This window comes from Colletotrichum tamarilloi (assembly GCF_030869305.1).
Source record: "Colletotrichum tamarilloi strain Tom-12 chromosome Unknown Scaffold_20.1, whole genome shotgun sequence".
Taxonomy (NCBI): Eukaryota; Fungi; Ascomycota; class Sordariomycetes; order Glomerellales; family Glomerellaceae; genus Colletotrichum; species Colletotrichum tamarilloi.
The window spans coordinates 372,886-389,295 of NW_026849403.1; the positions used below are offsets into that span (position 1 = coordinate 372,886).

The following is a 16,410-nucleotide window of genomic DNA, read 5'->3' on the forward strand; positions in this document are numbered from 1 at the left end:
CCCAAGCTCCCCAAGAGCAAAACGAGAGGTGAGAAGGAGAACCAGCCCAAAAAAAGCCGAAAACTATAATGTACACCCCCATACGCCCTGCCCGCCAGCCTTGTCCGTTCCGTTCACGCCATCCTTTCCTATCCGCTAGTCTCTGCACGTAATCCTCACTAGGCTCTGGCTCTAATCTGCCTTTGGTTCAGATGAGGAGGAGGAAAAGGATGAGAAAGTGATTCGACCAGTTTCGAGCATCTATAGACTTCTGTTTCGATGGATTCATACAGCTCTGTCTCAAATGGTGATTTCTTGCCGGTTCAGTCTCTTGAATTCTCCGGTCGAGAGTGTAGAGATGCCATGCTGTGCGGATGTCTGATATTCTAGGATGTTCCTCCGTGAACCATCCTGAACACCATTACGGTCAATATTATCGATCGAGCTTAGATCTTTGAGAATAGGGGCGAAGATTCATTATCCTTCACATGCCAAACAATTGTCATTATTGTGCTTCTCTCGTAGCTCTGGAGTACCGTTATGACACTCTGTGAAGCAACGGGCCCATTACCGTTCGCGAGACTTCGATATATGTGTAGAGCATTACTCATTTCTCTCGAAATTTTCATATCGGGTCGATTACCCAGGGAACGCTCTCTTGCGTTTGTAATAATGTACAGTCACCTGTCTCTTTGATAATCTTGGTATCTCCCAAAGCAGTCCCTGATGCCCAACTCCACTATACCACCTTGATAACCTGCGACCTCTTGCGTACAAAACCCGACCGTTCCAGATGCCCGTCCAAACTTTGACAGAATCAATGACTCAACCTTGACTGTCGTTTTAGGCCATCCTCCGTCATCGTGACCCATCCGATTCGTGAGTGCCTGCGCCAGTTTCCATTTTCCCGATGTATAGGTGTTCCGTGGAGCCGTACCCAATTTGGCATCGCCCTATCCCGCATCCGTGTGTAGCGAGGACGATGCCGCAACCATTCGCCGTAAAAACAAACCCGACCCCGTGTGTCCTGTCCAACTGGTCCTCGTGCCCACGAGTGATTTTCCCGAAAAAGCATGTAGCGAAAGAAAGCTTTGGGAACGAAAGTGACCACAGTCCCAACCGGCCCCCTCTATGACCCTGGTAGTCTCTTTCCATTAATGTTCCGTGGTGTCAGTATAACGCCGAGGTTTTCGTGTATAACCGTGCGTGTAGAAAAGAAATGATACGATGTACGGCCGGTGATCGAATTAAAAATAAGTTTTCAAGAAAGGTTTTCTCCGAAGCGTCTGTTGCTAGGCATTCTTCCTCGAATGCCAACCGTGTCTTTCGAATTTTCGTTATGTCCGTGGATCCCCCATGTTGTGGTTTTGGCGGTTTCATGTGCATAGGTATTGTCATCGCGGTCGTAAGCCACGTTGACGCCTGGCTACCTAAGTTGACGATGACCACCCTCGGGATGTCCAAGAGACTGCAGATGATCTAAGCCGTATATTCGATAAAGCGAGTCGAATATTGAAGGTCGTGAGCGGCAATCTGTGACCATCTACTCTCGCTTGAGTGGAGGAGTTCCGTCGTCAGAGTGATCTTGCGAGGAGCGTCGTCCGTTCTCGTTCTGGCCATCACCCTCCTTTGAACCACAACCCTTGACTAGTCGGTGCCTCTGTGATGTTCGTCAGCTATTGTTCATCTCCTAAAAGATCTGCCGTGCAACTGTCTCGGGGTGTTAGGAACCGACCTTCAACGCGTCCTTGCGAGAGAAACTCTTATCGCAGAAGTTGCAAGGGAAGGGCTTGACTGCAAGATGAATTCTCTTATGTCTCTTCAGGTCGTGGTTTCGGTTGAATGACTGTGGGCACTGATCACACTTGAACGGCCGTTCGGCCTGCGGGTTGGGCTGCCCCCCGTGGGTGTGGCCGTACATTGACGGTGCAAGATGGTGTGCTCCATAACCGCTGGGGACACCCATACCAGTCACGAGTGACATCTGGTGCCCAGGGGAAGTAAGGTTGGACATGATCGGTCCTCCCATCGATGGAACATGATAACCGGGGTAGCGGTAAGAGCCAGGGGGTGCCATCGCGGAAGGGTGCTGGAGCGCAGCAAGTCCTCTCCCTGGACCCGCCGAAGTCGTCGGAGAAGGAGCGGTGGGCGATGTGTGGGATTGTTGGTAGTTGTTGAACGATTGCTGGGGGGCCGATGATGTGGAGTAGTAGCCGGGTGTCGCTGGTGGTCGTGACTGGGTGTAGGAATCAAGATGGGAGTGTAGACCGCCAGGCGTTGGAGGTTGCGTCGAGACAGCACCGTGAGATCCAAGAATACCACCCTGAGGTGTTGGTGGGCCCTGAGATGGCAAACTGACTGGTGTAGATCCCGCTCCTCCATGAGAATAAGCCTGGAAGGACTGGTGCGTTTGCCCATAGGGCGGTGGAGGAAGACCCTCGCCAGTTGCGGGTGATTGCGAAGTGCGAGAGTAGGACATTGGAGATTGCTGATCGTAGGTGCTCCCGCGGGAGGCATACTGAGAGGTCTGAACGAGCCCCTGGGGCGTCCCAGAGCTGAGCTGGTAGGAACTCGAGGGCGTGGGCCATGATCCGTGGCCGTTACCTCCAGGATAGTAGGAGCTCTGGGAACTCGTGGTGTTGACACCGGAAGAGAGCGGGCTAAGCCCTTCACCTGGCACTCCTGAAGGCGATGTTAGACCAGAGCTGGCGGTTACAGGAGAATGTTGAGTATTTGAGGCAGCGGAGGAGGAGGAGGGAGCCGACGGCGTAGCCATCGCGGGGGCTTGCCACGATGATGGCGACTGCAGAGGCTGATTGTGAAAACTGAAAGGGTACTGATGAGAATGTCTACTCATACTCGGTATATCTTGGTTTGTCGACGGAAGATGGAATGGGGGCAAAGCCTGTGTTGCTTGTCTTCGAGCCGTGAAGCTCGAAGAAGTCTCCATTGCCATTTTGGGTTGGGGATCGCGGTGTTTGAGGTTTTGGTGATTTTTCGAATCCTCCTCGTTCTTTCCTGCCACGGGCGAGCTCTTGCTTTTTTGACTGGTTGTTTTTGGATAGTTGCTGCCGGGCGGACTAATCCAGCAGGCACACTGGACCTGTCGGTACTTGTGCCTGACCGAAAGATTGGTGGAGCAGGAGCGGCAGGAGCAGGAGAAGCGGGAGCACAGAGTCTGAAGTGACGTGACTGAGCTACCAACCTTGACGGTAATGGGGCGCGGCGGATGTCAAGCAAAGTAAGGCACCCGGGTCTCTTTTTCTCTTCTCTCTCTCTTTCTGTCCTTCTCAAGACAGCTCGGAAACAGCTGCTGTTGGCGGGTCCCGTTCTAGGGATGCGGCGTCGGAGCTGAAAAAAGCTGGAACTTCAACGCGGTGTTTAGGAATGCCACAGATGAGAGGCTTCCGCCGCTACTGGATTCGACAACGATGATGACCGGTGACAGTCCAACACGGCGCAATCAGATGTCTGAATTTGGTGGGTGATGGAATGTCGTGACCTTGGGCTTGGGGGCAGGAATGAGAGAAGAAGGCAAGACAAGACAAGACTAGACAAAGCTGACGAGAGTGAGAAGGACGGCTCAGGTAGCCAAGGTAGGTAGGTAAGGTGGATAGGTAGGTAACCAGGAAAGGTAGTGTCAGGTATACAAGTATTGTACGGATTGTCGGGCCCTGAGATGAGGAGAGGAACGCTGCCCTGGGAGTAAGGCTTGATGGAAAAGGTGGATTGGGTTCGGAGTAAATAGATGGCAGGCCTGGCGGACGGGGTCGAAAGGAGGCTTTGTGTGCAGGTTTTAAGCTATCCTTCGAGCGAGATGTCGAAAGGAGTTATCGTGCGTCGATCGCCTTAGTTGCCAGTCCAGTCCCGTCTACCTTGCCAGTGTGGAGAGGCGGCTGTCGAATATATGTAGCTCGTTGATGGTGCGGGACTTGGACTTGGGACACTAGACCAGGTGCGCTTAGGTCAAGGCCAGCCAGCCCTCTAGCTCGGGAGGGCTGAAGGGGGCTTGTGAATGGGTAAAGTCCAACACCAAATGCTACCGGAGGACCCTGGGCGCCTCAGCTCCAAGTACCGGGGGTGGGTTGTGTGTCTGACAATCCAGGAGAAGAGATGGTCTATGAAGTACGGAGTAGCGCCTGCCCTACGACACGGCGAGAATGGACAGATAGATGCCCAGGTTGAACCGTCCCCCGTCCTGTCCTGTCCTGTCTGGTCTGCTGCTCCTCTTTGCTCTGCTATGCTGCTAGTTGCAACAAGAGTGACTCTGTTGGAATGTCTGATGAGCCAAAAGGGAGTAGAGACGGTCGGTCTCGAGATAGTGTGTGAGTGTGAGAGAAAGAAGCAGGATGGGAGATGTGACAGAAACTCGTGCTTCCAGTGTCTCTCCTGAGAGCCTGTCTCTGTCTTCTCTCTGTTGTCTCTGTGCCAGTCCGTACCCGCCCGGCTTTCGTCAAGTCCCAGCCGGAAGAAGAGTTAAGATGCAGAAGAGGAGAGCAGTAGTCACTCGCTCGCTCGCTCACTTGGTTTGTCTGTAAGGCAGTGAGATAGTTGAGGTACCCCGAGCATGTACTGTAGGGTCTTACCCTGCCTAAGAGAAGGACAACAGTGGCGTCTTTTGACTGTCCCTCCTGGGGCTTGGGACAACGAGGTCTGGGCGTTAAAGGTCCAAGGAACACAAGCAGGCTGCCGGGACGGGTGAGCTTGGGGCTCCTGAAGAAGGGGGTGCGGGTGCTCAAAGGTAGCCGCTGGCTGGCTCCCTCGCTCTCTCCTCTCTGGAGATTAAAAGTTAATACCTACTTCATTGATGGATGAGCCAGACTGAAGACAGCAGCCTCTCTTGCCGGCGTGGATCAAGTAGGTATCAGGAGCGCGCGAGGCTCCTTGCTTTGGGGAAACACACAGACGAGGAGGTGTGAGGACAAGAAGGGGGTGAGGGTGTGAGGGAAGATGAGTGGGCAGAGAAACAGAGAAATCCTCGATCCAGGGGCGTGGGTGTGGTCATAAGCGTAGAAGCCCGAGCTGGATTGGGAATGGCGATTGGGGGTGAGAAGTCGTCTGGTGTTCCAGCCAGGTCTGTCATCGTTCAGTCGGCCATTTTTCAACCAGCTTAGGGGGTGGAAAGGACAGGAGGACAGAGAGGAGGGGCCAACCTGCCAGCCGGAAAAGAAACGATGAAAGAAGCAATTGGTGGCGTGGGCGAAAGAGAGACGACGGATGATGTAGGTATGGTAGGTATGCCTTGGAGACAGTTCCAGGTACCAAGTAGTCAGGGCGGGTGAGGCAGTGAATTGAGAGACAGAGCCCCGAGACGGAGAGACAGAACTCAGAGAGACACTGGAAGACTAAAGTGAGTGAGAACTGTGAGAGCGAGAAACTGAAAGAGGATGAGAGATACAGAAACGGGGAGGCTACTTGGCTAGAGGCTGGAACCCTGTCTGGCCCGTCTCTCTGTCTGGTTCTTCCTCCGTTGCTGCACAGGTGAGAGTCCATCCTATCCCATCTCCATCCTTGCACCAGCACCAGACACTTGGGTCCCGTGTTCCTTGTCCCCTGAGATTGGCTTCTTCCCAAGTCGAGCAACAACGAGTCGCATGTGCTTTCCGTTGCCCTGCCTGCTTTGCTTGGAAGATTTGGCTTGCCTGCTGCCATCTGCTTCTGGTCCTTGCTCACCCACACCCCATCCCGCGGCGGGCCAGATTAAGGATAGTGAGGTTAGTCTCTCCTGTCCAAGCGACGTAATGCTTGGACCTATCCTTTCAGGACGAAGTGCTTCAGCCGAACCTTTCTGGTTCTTACCCTCTCCCCCGGGAACCGCTAGACTTGGGATGATCTGCTGGAGATTGGCACTGACGTCGGCCTTGCGGGACGGATCCACGGTTCGCAGAATCGCGACGACGTCGCGTTCGTTTGGTTAGGACTCGCAATTCTCATCCAAATGGTTTGTCGCTCGCCAGAGGGTTCCTTGATCCCGGTGCCGAGATCTCCCTTCCCTCACTCCTCTGGGTGAGCTGTCCCCTTTGCGCAGCTTATGCATAAGCAATAAGTGAGCGGTAGCTGTACCCTCGTGCCGAACTGTGGGTTGGCGAGAGCTGGGAGGGAAACCCCGTCAGCTACGGTCAGGACTCAGCACAACCCTGTTGTTGCTGTTCCGGCGGGCCTCCTCCAGCTTATTCGCACTTTGGGCTCATGTTATGGCAGGGCTCCACCCTGAGCTATTGTCTCCGGGCGCGCGACCATCCAAGAGGAGCGTGGTGTCGTGTCTGCGCGGGTTCGCCAGTGCATATAGTACGGTACGTATGTGCTTTTCTGCTTCGAACAAGGATAGAGTCAGCCCAGCCCAGTGTTGGGTCTGTTCGGGTGTGTACGAATAGCGTGCGTCTGTCTTCCTCTCTCTCTCTCTACTGCAGTATGAAAGAGCTCGGACATGGCAAGGGGGGTGTGGATTGAGTACTCGAAACTGTGTGCTCGCTCTCATCTTTCTCGGGGCTAGCTCAAACCCTGGTCCTGCATCAGCTCAACCCTTTTATTCCCTCCACCAGAATACCTACCACTTGAGATCAGTGGTTGATGCTTGCCTCCAACAGATGCCTATCTGTACTGCGGCGTTGCTCTCCCGTTAGCATCCCACTGCTTTCCCCCCCTCCCACCCCCAGAAATTCATGCAATGCTTACTGGTTCCCGACTGAGTGAATGAGCTTTTCTTTGTCTGTGTGTGTGTATGTGTGTGTGCACATTCCGAGCGTAGTAGCGTGCTACCCGATGAGGGCCATCTTGGCGGCAAGTCGAGACTCTAGATGCTGTCCGCCACGATCTTGGGTACTTGTCAATGGACAACAGTCCCATATGCGAGCCCCCCGTGAGCCCCCACCACCAGAAGAGACGGTATGAATTGACACGACGGACGATGAACCTTGCTGCACTTGGCATGGCGAACGCCCAGGCACGCCTTCAAAATGCCATCTGTGCTTCTTGCAGATGGCCACGAAAGGGCCTCCGGGAAGGACGCCGTTGAGACGCGGTTATGGAGTCTGTGACGCTGAAGATCGTCCGTGCGGCTGGGACCAACATGAAATGATCATCCAAACTCTGGTGCATGGGTGTACGGATGTGCTCTGCTTGCTTGTGGTCCAGCGTCCCTCCAATTTGGACATCGCAGTCCAATGGCTTGCTTGTTCATGATAGGTTTTCAGGGCGCGTGACGTGAGGGGGAAATCTCCCTTTCATCTATCTGTAGAGAGGTGAGGGGGGAGGAGAGCATGAAGGGTGTCGTGCCTGATGATCTAGGTAGGTATACTGCTGGGCTTCAACGAGTATCTCGGACAGGCTCATCGCTGCCGGGAGCCAGTCTTCGTGAAGAAGGAAGCTTGTGCACACAGTTGTCAGTAGCATGACATTCCGACTGGTCTAATGTGTTCGTGCCGTGTGACAAACCCCCATACATCATCTCTATGCAGGCAATCCCAGCACCAGCCTAACTGACCTGACTTACCAATGAATGGGGAGAGTGTATCCGTTCACGCACTTGGCTATTGACGAGCACCGAGCAGACCGGCACGGAAGTGATACGGGTCCTGTCAGAGACTCCGTATCTGTGAGTCCGTATCCGTACCTCCATTGAAGCCGTGGTTAATCAAATTCCCCGCCAACGTGCCGGGGACGAGGTCTAGCAGCAATCCTGTGCATTGTGCAAGAGCATCCTTGCCTCGAACCCCCGGCTCTGTATCCGTACGAATGCTGCGTACCAAACATCTAAGAATCTTCCAGGGCGCTCGCGCCAGGGTACCAGGCTTGTTTGCCCATGCTACCTGCCTAGTGCCCATCCGTTGTGCCGCGTAGGAACACCTAGAGTCGGATCTCTGGTCTGTTCAGTTTCTTATGGGTTGCTCACCCAGTCCCCAGTGACCCAAGTTCGCCGTTCCCAAGGGTCGAGGATGGCCCACAGTTCCGTTCCTGATCGAGAGCTCGGACAATTCTTACGAACCCCCAGTCCGGTGCCATCTGATCTGGGCGCGGAATGGCTCGTGGCCATGTACATGTGTCCATGACAGGTTGTCAAGCCCGTTCACCCGCTGCGAGCTGCAGCTTTTTCACTCTTTCCACCGCAATGGCACGACGCGCAATGTGCTCCATGCACCGTCGCGTGTGATATAGGGCCCAAGTTACGCAGTAGTCTCTCCTGTGCTGCTTGGTGTCTGCATTCGCACCCAGTTGAGCAACCAGGTATCTGTAAACACCTCTTCAACGACTGCCGATTGGCACAGACGCTGGCTTCATTTGCCAAAATCGGAAAAAGAAAGAGTTCGGATACTAGAGGAAGGCTGAGCTGTGGGATTGTCGGTCTAGACTTTCGGTTGCAATCCTTACAACCTCACCACTTCCTTATTATTTGCCCTCGACGAATTTCCTCCCCGACATTTGTTACCTGCCGCCAAACTTGCTCGTGCTTGTTCTGCTGCCGTCCAGACCCAACCGATGTCATCTGCTGGATGTTGTTTGATGTGCTGTGCTGTGCTGTGTTGGGCCAAGCTGTTATCTCCCTCTCTGCCCTTGGACCTGGGTTGCATTGAGCTTTCCTCCCAAAACGTGGTCGTCGCTTGTCTGTTAGAATTTCTTGTTCTTCTTCCTTTCGACTCGGTTAGGTCAATTCGTCGATTTCTCTGAAGCCAAGCCGTGCCAGAGGGTGACCGCCCATTGCGTCCCAGACCGCCATACCCCTCAGCTGAACCATCAACCATTTCACTGCAACTCTTTCGAAGATGCGAGTGCTGCGCTCCATTGGCAGCGTCCAGGGATCTCCTTGCACTGGGTCCAGCCGTGTCTCGCTCCGCTAGCCTCTCTTCCAGGTGCATCCACTAGCCGATACCTAAGTACGCCACTACTGCATGGTCCGGCTGCATGGGAACGCATACAGCTTAGCATTTTGAAGGATGTGCCACGGTGCCACGATGCCAGCGGAAGGGGGAACAGCGTCTGCGTGTCTGTGACTGCTGTGTAGGGCATGCCAGGGCGAGACCTTACCTTGTCGTGCCAGCCGGGAATGGGATTCTATCGATATGCTTCCGTTCCGAGGGTGACCTGCGTGATGATCTTGTTTGGAACATACTTACGATGTATCACGCCCTCCATCAGGAAGCGTCTCGAGAACAAAGAAGGAGGTTGCGTAAGCGGTCCATTGAATGCATGCTTCGGGCCTGCACCAACCGACAGTCCATACCTTAACTGTGCCGTGGTCGGTCTAAAAGCGAGTTGACCAGTCACCAGCCAGTACTCGAGGCTCAGATTATGCCTGCAGCCCGTTGCCCAGTATGCAGGGGTTGCTCCTCAGGTCGTTGTGATTCTCTGAAGCAGAAGTCACTCTTCCGAGACAATTTACTCGAAAACGCCGTTGCTAATACTTTCCAAGTCTTTCCTTGTGCTTGAGCATCACCAAGCGCGCTGTATGCCATCATCTCGCATGCCCTATTTGAAGCTATAAAACCTCGTCGATGTTACCGCAGATCCAAAGCGGGAGGCGTCAACATCTCACTGTCATCGGGATTCTCACTCGTCCCTAGCTTTTCACGCGCGCGGCGTGGCGCCAGTGGGTTGTGCAAGGCAGGCTCATGCATCATCCCTGGACCAGCTTCCCAGTCGCACTGCTCTCCCAGACGGGAGGGAGACGGGGGTTGCATGTGCAGGGTGTCAGTTCCGCACTGGGGCTGCCACGGCGCCGCGTGCTTTTCACGCTTTTTCCTCCTCTCCATGCTCAACTCCCCACGTCTCGTCAAGCTAGGTAGTAGATTATCAACCATTGCAAGTCGCGTATTCGAAGCCTAGTCCCAAATCGTACTTAGTCTCGAGCCGGACTATGGCCTTGACTTTATTCGGGAATTTTTGACGAGCCATAAGAATTGCCTGCTAGGCGTTCTCTCATGTTAGGTTGTGTATCCGAACATGCGAAGATCACCGCAAAAGCCGGCACTGGTTGAGCTTCGTTTGATAGCACCTTCAAAGCCGATATTGCAGTCGATATATCGGTGTTGTTTCCAATTTTAGCGTAATGCTGATGTAGACTGATCCTGGGAATCCTTCTCCCTACCAGCAGCAAACCATCTTGTTACTTTGGTCTGGTGCCCCGTCTTGTGTAACCCAGGCTCGGATGCCAGTTGGACAGCATGCTGAACGGGATGGACGGGCGAGATGACGAATGAGGTCAAAGCCGCGCTTCATCTTCCGCACATTATCGTCGATAGGTCACTCAAGCCCGCAAAATTATGTTCTGTGCAAAGCTGAAGGTTAGTCACGAGGGAAACTTGCTGTCTGGCCAGCTTGCACCTGCGATTCCCGCAATGCCTGTTGTCGCATCAAGAACTCCGGAAGGCGGAGTTCCATCATCTGGTGCCATGATCTGGCGCCAACGCGTTGAGCCTGAAACAATGCATTTGGTGGATTCTATGCAGATCGACAAGGCTGCAAATCAGTACTGACAGCTTCCTGGCCGTCATGGCTCGAGAGGCAGGGTTTCGATTCTCAAAAGAGAGCCACACCAACTCTGAGACCAAGCTGATCGTCATGACCGTGAGGCTAATGATCCCTATCACTTTCGCGGCGTCCTAGTCTGCGGAATCCATCCGCCACCAGCCGCTCCGCGATGGGCGCCACGTCCAAGAGGTCTGCTTCCTTGCTTGGAGCAATACCTAGTGTACCGGGTCAAGAAGCCAACCCCTTATCCTGCAAGAGATTACTTTGGCTGAGCCTCCAAGAGCGGCATGGGAGTGTCTTCTAGCGAACTTCTCACCGCTCCGAGGTTGAGAGGCGAAAAGAAAATGTGAGACTTGTGGCAATCGCTTTCGAAAGAGCAACTGAGCAGCCCGAAGCCTTCGAAGCTGTCGAATTCTTCTTTTTCTGAAAGAAGGCAAAGTGGTTTGGGATGATGTGCAGGTCTGCGGGACAGCATCTGAAAATTCGAGTGATGATTGCTCGGACCAGTCTCTCGGATCGACTTGTCAGCCGGCAACCTCGAACAGACGGCGTATTCGGGGAATGGAGCGGGAGATTGAGACTCGCGTCGCTCATCCGACTAATCTAGAACGGGCGTTGTGATATGCCATGGATCTTTCAGGCGCTGGCTGTTGGTCGTCCAAGGCGCAGAGCTCTAGGTAGACCAAGGCTGTGGTCCACATGTTCTGAAGATTGGTAAACTTCGTGACGGCTACGAAACCAGTTTCATGATCTCGATCCTTTGTGTGTTCACGACTGCTGCTGAGAGACGCCTGTACAACAGATGCTACATTATAGAAACGAGGGCACCCAAGCGGGCGAGAATTAGACGATTCAAGTCGGGCGTGGGCGTATCCAGTTGAAGGGGTAGACCCTGGCGGGAGGTGCCATTGACCTGTAGGCAACCACCCATCAGGGATACGGGCGTATGGCGGTTCCGAGCTGCCACAGGCAGGGGATGCCATGAGAGGGTTCCCGACCTTTCGGGCACCCATTGAATCGTTCTTGTTTTGCTCTTGACCTTGTACATACGAACACTGTGTATCGGACGTTTTGTGCCCCCTGCGTGTCGATGTGCATAGAAGACTGACTGCTGGGTGATGTAGGCGGTTGGCGACAACTGGAAATGTTTCCTGGTATGACAGAGAGCCGTTCAAGCTGTTTTCGGCCGCAACAAAGACTGAGTGTTGGATAGCGGAGCATGTAGGCTGCAAAGTCGCAGGCCACAGACGCAGAATAAGATGCGGCGCCTGGGAGGCGGTTCGGCTTCGCGGGTGGAGGATCAACGCCACCAAGGACGCCCGATAGACCGTGCTCAAGGATGGCGTTTTCCAGGGGTCAAACGGGATGGCTTCTGGGCTAGCTCCGTGACAACCTGGCTGAGCGGCATTCCTCTGAATAATGACCAGTGGAAAGGCAAAGCCGTGGCCGGATGGCAGAAGCGAGTGGGTTGGTATCGGAAGCAGGATGCAAACCAGGCCAACACGCGAGGTGTGATAGGACGTAGCCTGCGTTACCGGAAAGCCGGGGGGTCTCGACCGGGCTGGCAAAGACGATAGTTAAGCGTCAAGGTGGTGTGTACTTCGTACGTGGTACACCTGGTAGCTTGGAATAGCAGCTGCAATATTTGCTGCGAGTTATCGGCGAGTGCGACAGATCAGGGCCGTCGGGTAGTGGCAGGTGAATACTGGTTGGGCGGCAGACTTCTTTCAGCTACAGCAAGTCGTGACGCTTGACCAGACGCGGGACGGACGAGATCGGGAACGATTTTGTCATATCGAACGTGTGGGATCTTGGCATGGCGTAAGTTAACAGACGACCTGACTGCTACTATGAGTTGATGCTCATTCAGAACAGAGGGCTGACTAATCCCTCCCGGGAACCATGGCGTGGACAGGAGTACCTAGGTAATGCTGTCTCCTCAGGTAGACGAGGGGAATCTTTAACAACGAGGTTCCTGATCAGTACTCCGTGAAGGGTGTCGTGTCGCATGGATGTGGTGGCCAGTCGATGCGTGTCACAATGTGGAGGGCAGAACAAGCTCAAGAATGGTGGTCGGAGGCTTGATAGAGTTGAGTTGGGGGCGATTGAAAGGCAGACTTGCCAGGGTACACTATCCAGGCGGATGGAATCGAGATCCGAGAGTTTGGTCGAGGCTGCAACGGTCAACAAGCCATTGATGCAAATGTGCCATCATGTTGGAGGCGGTTCAACCCAAGAGGCGGTTTCTCCGCCGATGAGGCACGGGCAGGGAGGTGGAAAAGAAACAGAATAGGTCGCGCCTCAAGCAAGTGTTTGAAGAAGGTCGAGGTCAACCTGAAGATCAATAAGGTACTGGCTCAGTGGCCCAGGCAAGCCGCACCCGGAATGGAAGCGTGCACCTGCAGCATAGGTAGGTAAGGAGGCATTTGAGTAAGGTACTCCGTGAGGCGGGAACCTTCCATTTCCCTCAAACATCCTCAACCCATCCCATTGGAAGGGTTCGTATCAGATCACGACTTCTTACATAAGGCAATCCGGAGGACGTACCTCAGGTATCTCAAGGTAAGTTCGTACCCAACGGATGGAAGCAAGCACGGAGGGCACCACTCAGCGCCCACTGCCCAAGGCAAGGAAGGGCGTGCTTGTGGGGCAGTCCAGACGAACCAGGAGTCATGGCTTCAACTCTAAATCCGAGCATGGGAAACCCCGGCCCACTCCCCGTCCAGCATCACCTGTGACAGGAGGTCCTTTCTTTGACCATTCATCTGGGCGCCATGTCTGGGGCAGGCAAAACCCTCCTCAATCATTGATGGCTCTTCACCTTGGCTTCCATCACGTTTGTTTGCGTTTCCTCTGTCACTCTTTCACTTACTCCCCCCCTTCCAGTCCCAATTCACTCATACTGACCACAAGCGCCCGTAATTGTCTCATTGAGCCAGAAAGGAGGCCCAACCTAACCTCCTGAAATGCACTGCACAAACCTCCGGCTTCCATGACCCGGTAGGCCGCACTGACGCAGGCCAATTTGGCATTTGCGGGCGGCCACTCATCGACACCTTTTACGGATACATGGCAAAACTGCCAGCCCGCCATCATCTCAGGGTCCGGTCCCGCCCAACGCGAATCCTACGCCTACATCAGCCAATGCCTACCCGTACTTGTTGCGTTTTGCCTGCTGATCCATAGTCTAGTACCGTTTTTTTCATCCTCTCCTTTCTGACCATCCAAGGAGACGCCCGCACCAGGAGTGAATAGCTCATTGCCCGAGCCCCCCCCCCCCCCCCGCTTCTCGCTCCTCGCCATACCTTTCCAAGAGAGGCTACCGTTGGGCCGGACTAAATGGGTCTTCTTGCCTTAGATAGAAAAGAGCTGGTTCTGACATTAGACTGTCACTTTCCGGAGGGCAGACGCTGAAGCAAGCCACTCGACCCGAGCCATTGGACCCCTCGAGGATCCGACGCCTCCTGACGCCCCGTGCTGCGGCGGCCGCCTGCCATCTCATCTTGAGGTTGCACCTTTCCCGGGCCAACTCCGCTAGTGACCCAGCTGTCGGGTTGAGTGAGCACGGCGCCTCAGGCTGAAGGTCACGCAATGAATGGATCACAAAATCGCCTTCCATGACCAACGACTAACAAGTGAAAACAACCTTACCTTGCAGGTTACAGGAACTATCCGTGAAGCGTTTGCTTTCATCAAACTTGGCCCAACGCAGAAACGGCTTTTGCCTTTTACACTCCACCAGACGACCTAAGCCGCTCGGTCAGCTTCGCCTCGATCCACCCCATCCCGTCTGCCATCGCCCATTCCAGCACACTCAGGCCGCCCGTACATGTTTCGACCTCATTCAATCCCCTTAGCACCAACAAGCTAACCTCCCTTGCTTTGCCCTGATTGTTCGTCCCATCAAAGACCATCCACTCTACCTTCCCGTGCCTGTCTATCGGAGAATTACCCAATGCGGTTTTCAACTGCTCACACCTCTCCCCCCTTGCCCTGATCACAATCGCCTCTCTCACGAAGCTAACCAACACCATCATATCCATTCGTGCCAGTCACGCAGTTGACCATGGCATAGTCAACTCTGCCACATACGTCGACAATACTAAATGCCATGCCTATCGGTCTCTGACAGCGAGAAGTCCTTGTTGAATCCCAGGTGGTCTGCATCCACACAGGAAAATGAGAGACAATATAGACCGCAAGCTCGCATGAGCGCCACCAACTCAACGGCGCTGCCGCCGCAATCGTGGCCGCCGTCAGACCTCAAACCTACTACTTTATTGCGCCGCAAATCTGGCGATTGCCTACCTATTAATGCGCCCAAAAACTTTGATGCAGCTAGTACGGTGTTCATACTCCTCAGCCCTATTCGCCTCATATCTATTCTGTTAAAGTTCATTGCCAAGGACCTCAGCCATGGCTTTTTAATCCAGACAAGTTACCAAACGCAACGACTGCCTCCTTTGCTCATAGCGTTACCTTAATGTGACAAGAATGGCTTAAAACCATAGATCTTGTCTCAACTATTATCTATCATCGTCAGTTTTGCATGTAGCGGGATCGACGCGAATGAGCAGAACTGAGCTTGAAGTGCTTTGTCTGTGACATGGCAGCAGCCTCTCACATTGACTCTATAGGATGATTTTATGACCGAATGGTCAAAGTGCTCCCTCTGCTTGTTATCGTCTGGTCAAAGGAGAAGAACTATATCAACCGTTCGGTCTTGGCTGGGGATCCTACACTGCTACAGTTACCTAGACTCCATCCAGGATGATTCATTACATCCATGACCTTGCAAGTAGCTGAAGGAACGAATACATTGCCATCTGTGACGCGATTCTTCTGGCCTGACCCTTGTTCTCGTTTAAAGCCCCCAATTTCTGTCTTCTTGGAGAGATGTCTCTTTAGGTCTGTCAGTGTCATTGTCCATAGATGTTCATCGGGCCACGCACTCGCAAAGACACGAGTCAACGGCGTTAAAGAAGTTTCGCCATGAAAACTCGATTCTCTACCAAGTTGGCTAATTACTTCTTGCGTTTCATCCTCGACACGCAATTCTCTGGCTCCTTTACTGTGTCGTACACGATATCTCATCATCAAAATGAGATGAAATAAGTGGGCCACATTGTCCTCCAAAAGATTTACTTGACTTGGGCTGAAGTAACTTTCTGTGATAGATAAACCTGGGTCCCAACAAGCCAAGGCACCTGAGCTTCTTGAGTTTCTCAAGAATGATCCAATTTCAGGAAAGCTCACCTATTTGAAGCTTACATCGTCGATAAGTCGGCATACATCTCCTATCTAATGCGTTCTGATACCTCTGCCATACGAGATGGCTTTTGACTTTACTGTCACAGCATGCGCATCACAGCCTCGAGGCTTTGTATCATGTCCCCAGCTCAGCCAGATACTTACTCTAATTACATAATCATACTTTGGACTGTGATCTCTAGCCTCTGGTCTTTGGTCTTTGGTCTTTTCTTGAATGCCCGAGATTTCAATTACCAACGCCACAAATTTTCTTCAGCTACTTGTTGTATATTGAGACCTGAATATCGGTCGACTCGCAACTATGTGTCTTTCGAGACTATGCCCTGCTGAGCAAAGGCCAGAGCAGAATGACAAAGTTCGGCTTCTCATCTCACATTACCGATGACTTGTTGTATTGATCTCTGGTGCCACCTATGTCTCTGCTACAACTATACCATGGCACCACTGACCCCATGAGGTCGACCGGCAGAACCCATCTTGCTGTGAATGTTGACGACTACGTCTGCTGTCTCGGGAACCACATCCACTGTACCGACGAACACCTTTGAACACATGGATTGCATGTCTCAACGACTGTGCTCCATTGAATAGTGCCGAGTTTGTTGTCGTATGCGCCATCATGTGTACTCTCGCATCATGACGCTCCTCTTGATACCGGCATCGGCCAAGATAATACCTGAGACGCAGCATTGCTTT

At 53.3% G+C, this 16,410-nt stretch overlaps 3 protein-coding genes across 3 annotated transcripts; all 3 read right to left on the bottom strand.

The window, feature by feature from the left end:
• Positions 1 to 1,522: 1,522 nt before the first annotated feature.
• On the bottom strand, positions 1,523 to 2,935 carry CTAM01_06932 (uncharacterized protein; the record flags this gene model as incomplete). The annotated part of the gene is made up of 3 exons (XM_060522957.1): positions 1,523 to 1,639; positions 1,715 to 2,661; positions 2,839 to 2,935. 3 exons carry the CDS (start codon positions 2,933 to 2,935, stop codon positions 1,523 to 1,525), a joined length of 1,161 nt encoding a protein of 386 aa, XP_060382459.1.
• A 1,908-nt stretch (positions 2,936 to 4,843) lies between these two features.
• Positions 4,844 to 5,062, bottom strand: CTAM01_06933 (uncharacterized protein; the record flags this gene model as incomplete). The annotated part of the gene is made up of 1 exon (XM_060522958.1): positions 4,844 to 5,062. The coding sequence occupies one exon, from the start codon at positions 5,060 to 5,062 to the stop codon at positions 4,844 to 4,846; it is 219 nt and encodes a 72-aa protein (XP_060382460.1).
• Positions 5,063 to 8,342: 3,280 nt separating this feature from the next.
• CTAM01_06934 (uncharacterized protein) lies at positions 8,343 to 8,831 on the bottom strand (the record flags this gene model as incomplete). The annotated part of the gene is made up of 1 exon (XM_060522959.1): positions 8,343 to 8,831. One exon carries the CDS (start codon positions 8,829 to 8,831, stop codon positions 8,343 to 8,345), a length of 489 nt encoding a protein of 162 aa, XP_060382461.1.
• Between the last annotated feature and the right edge of the window lie 7,579 nt (positions 8,832 to 16,410).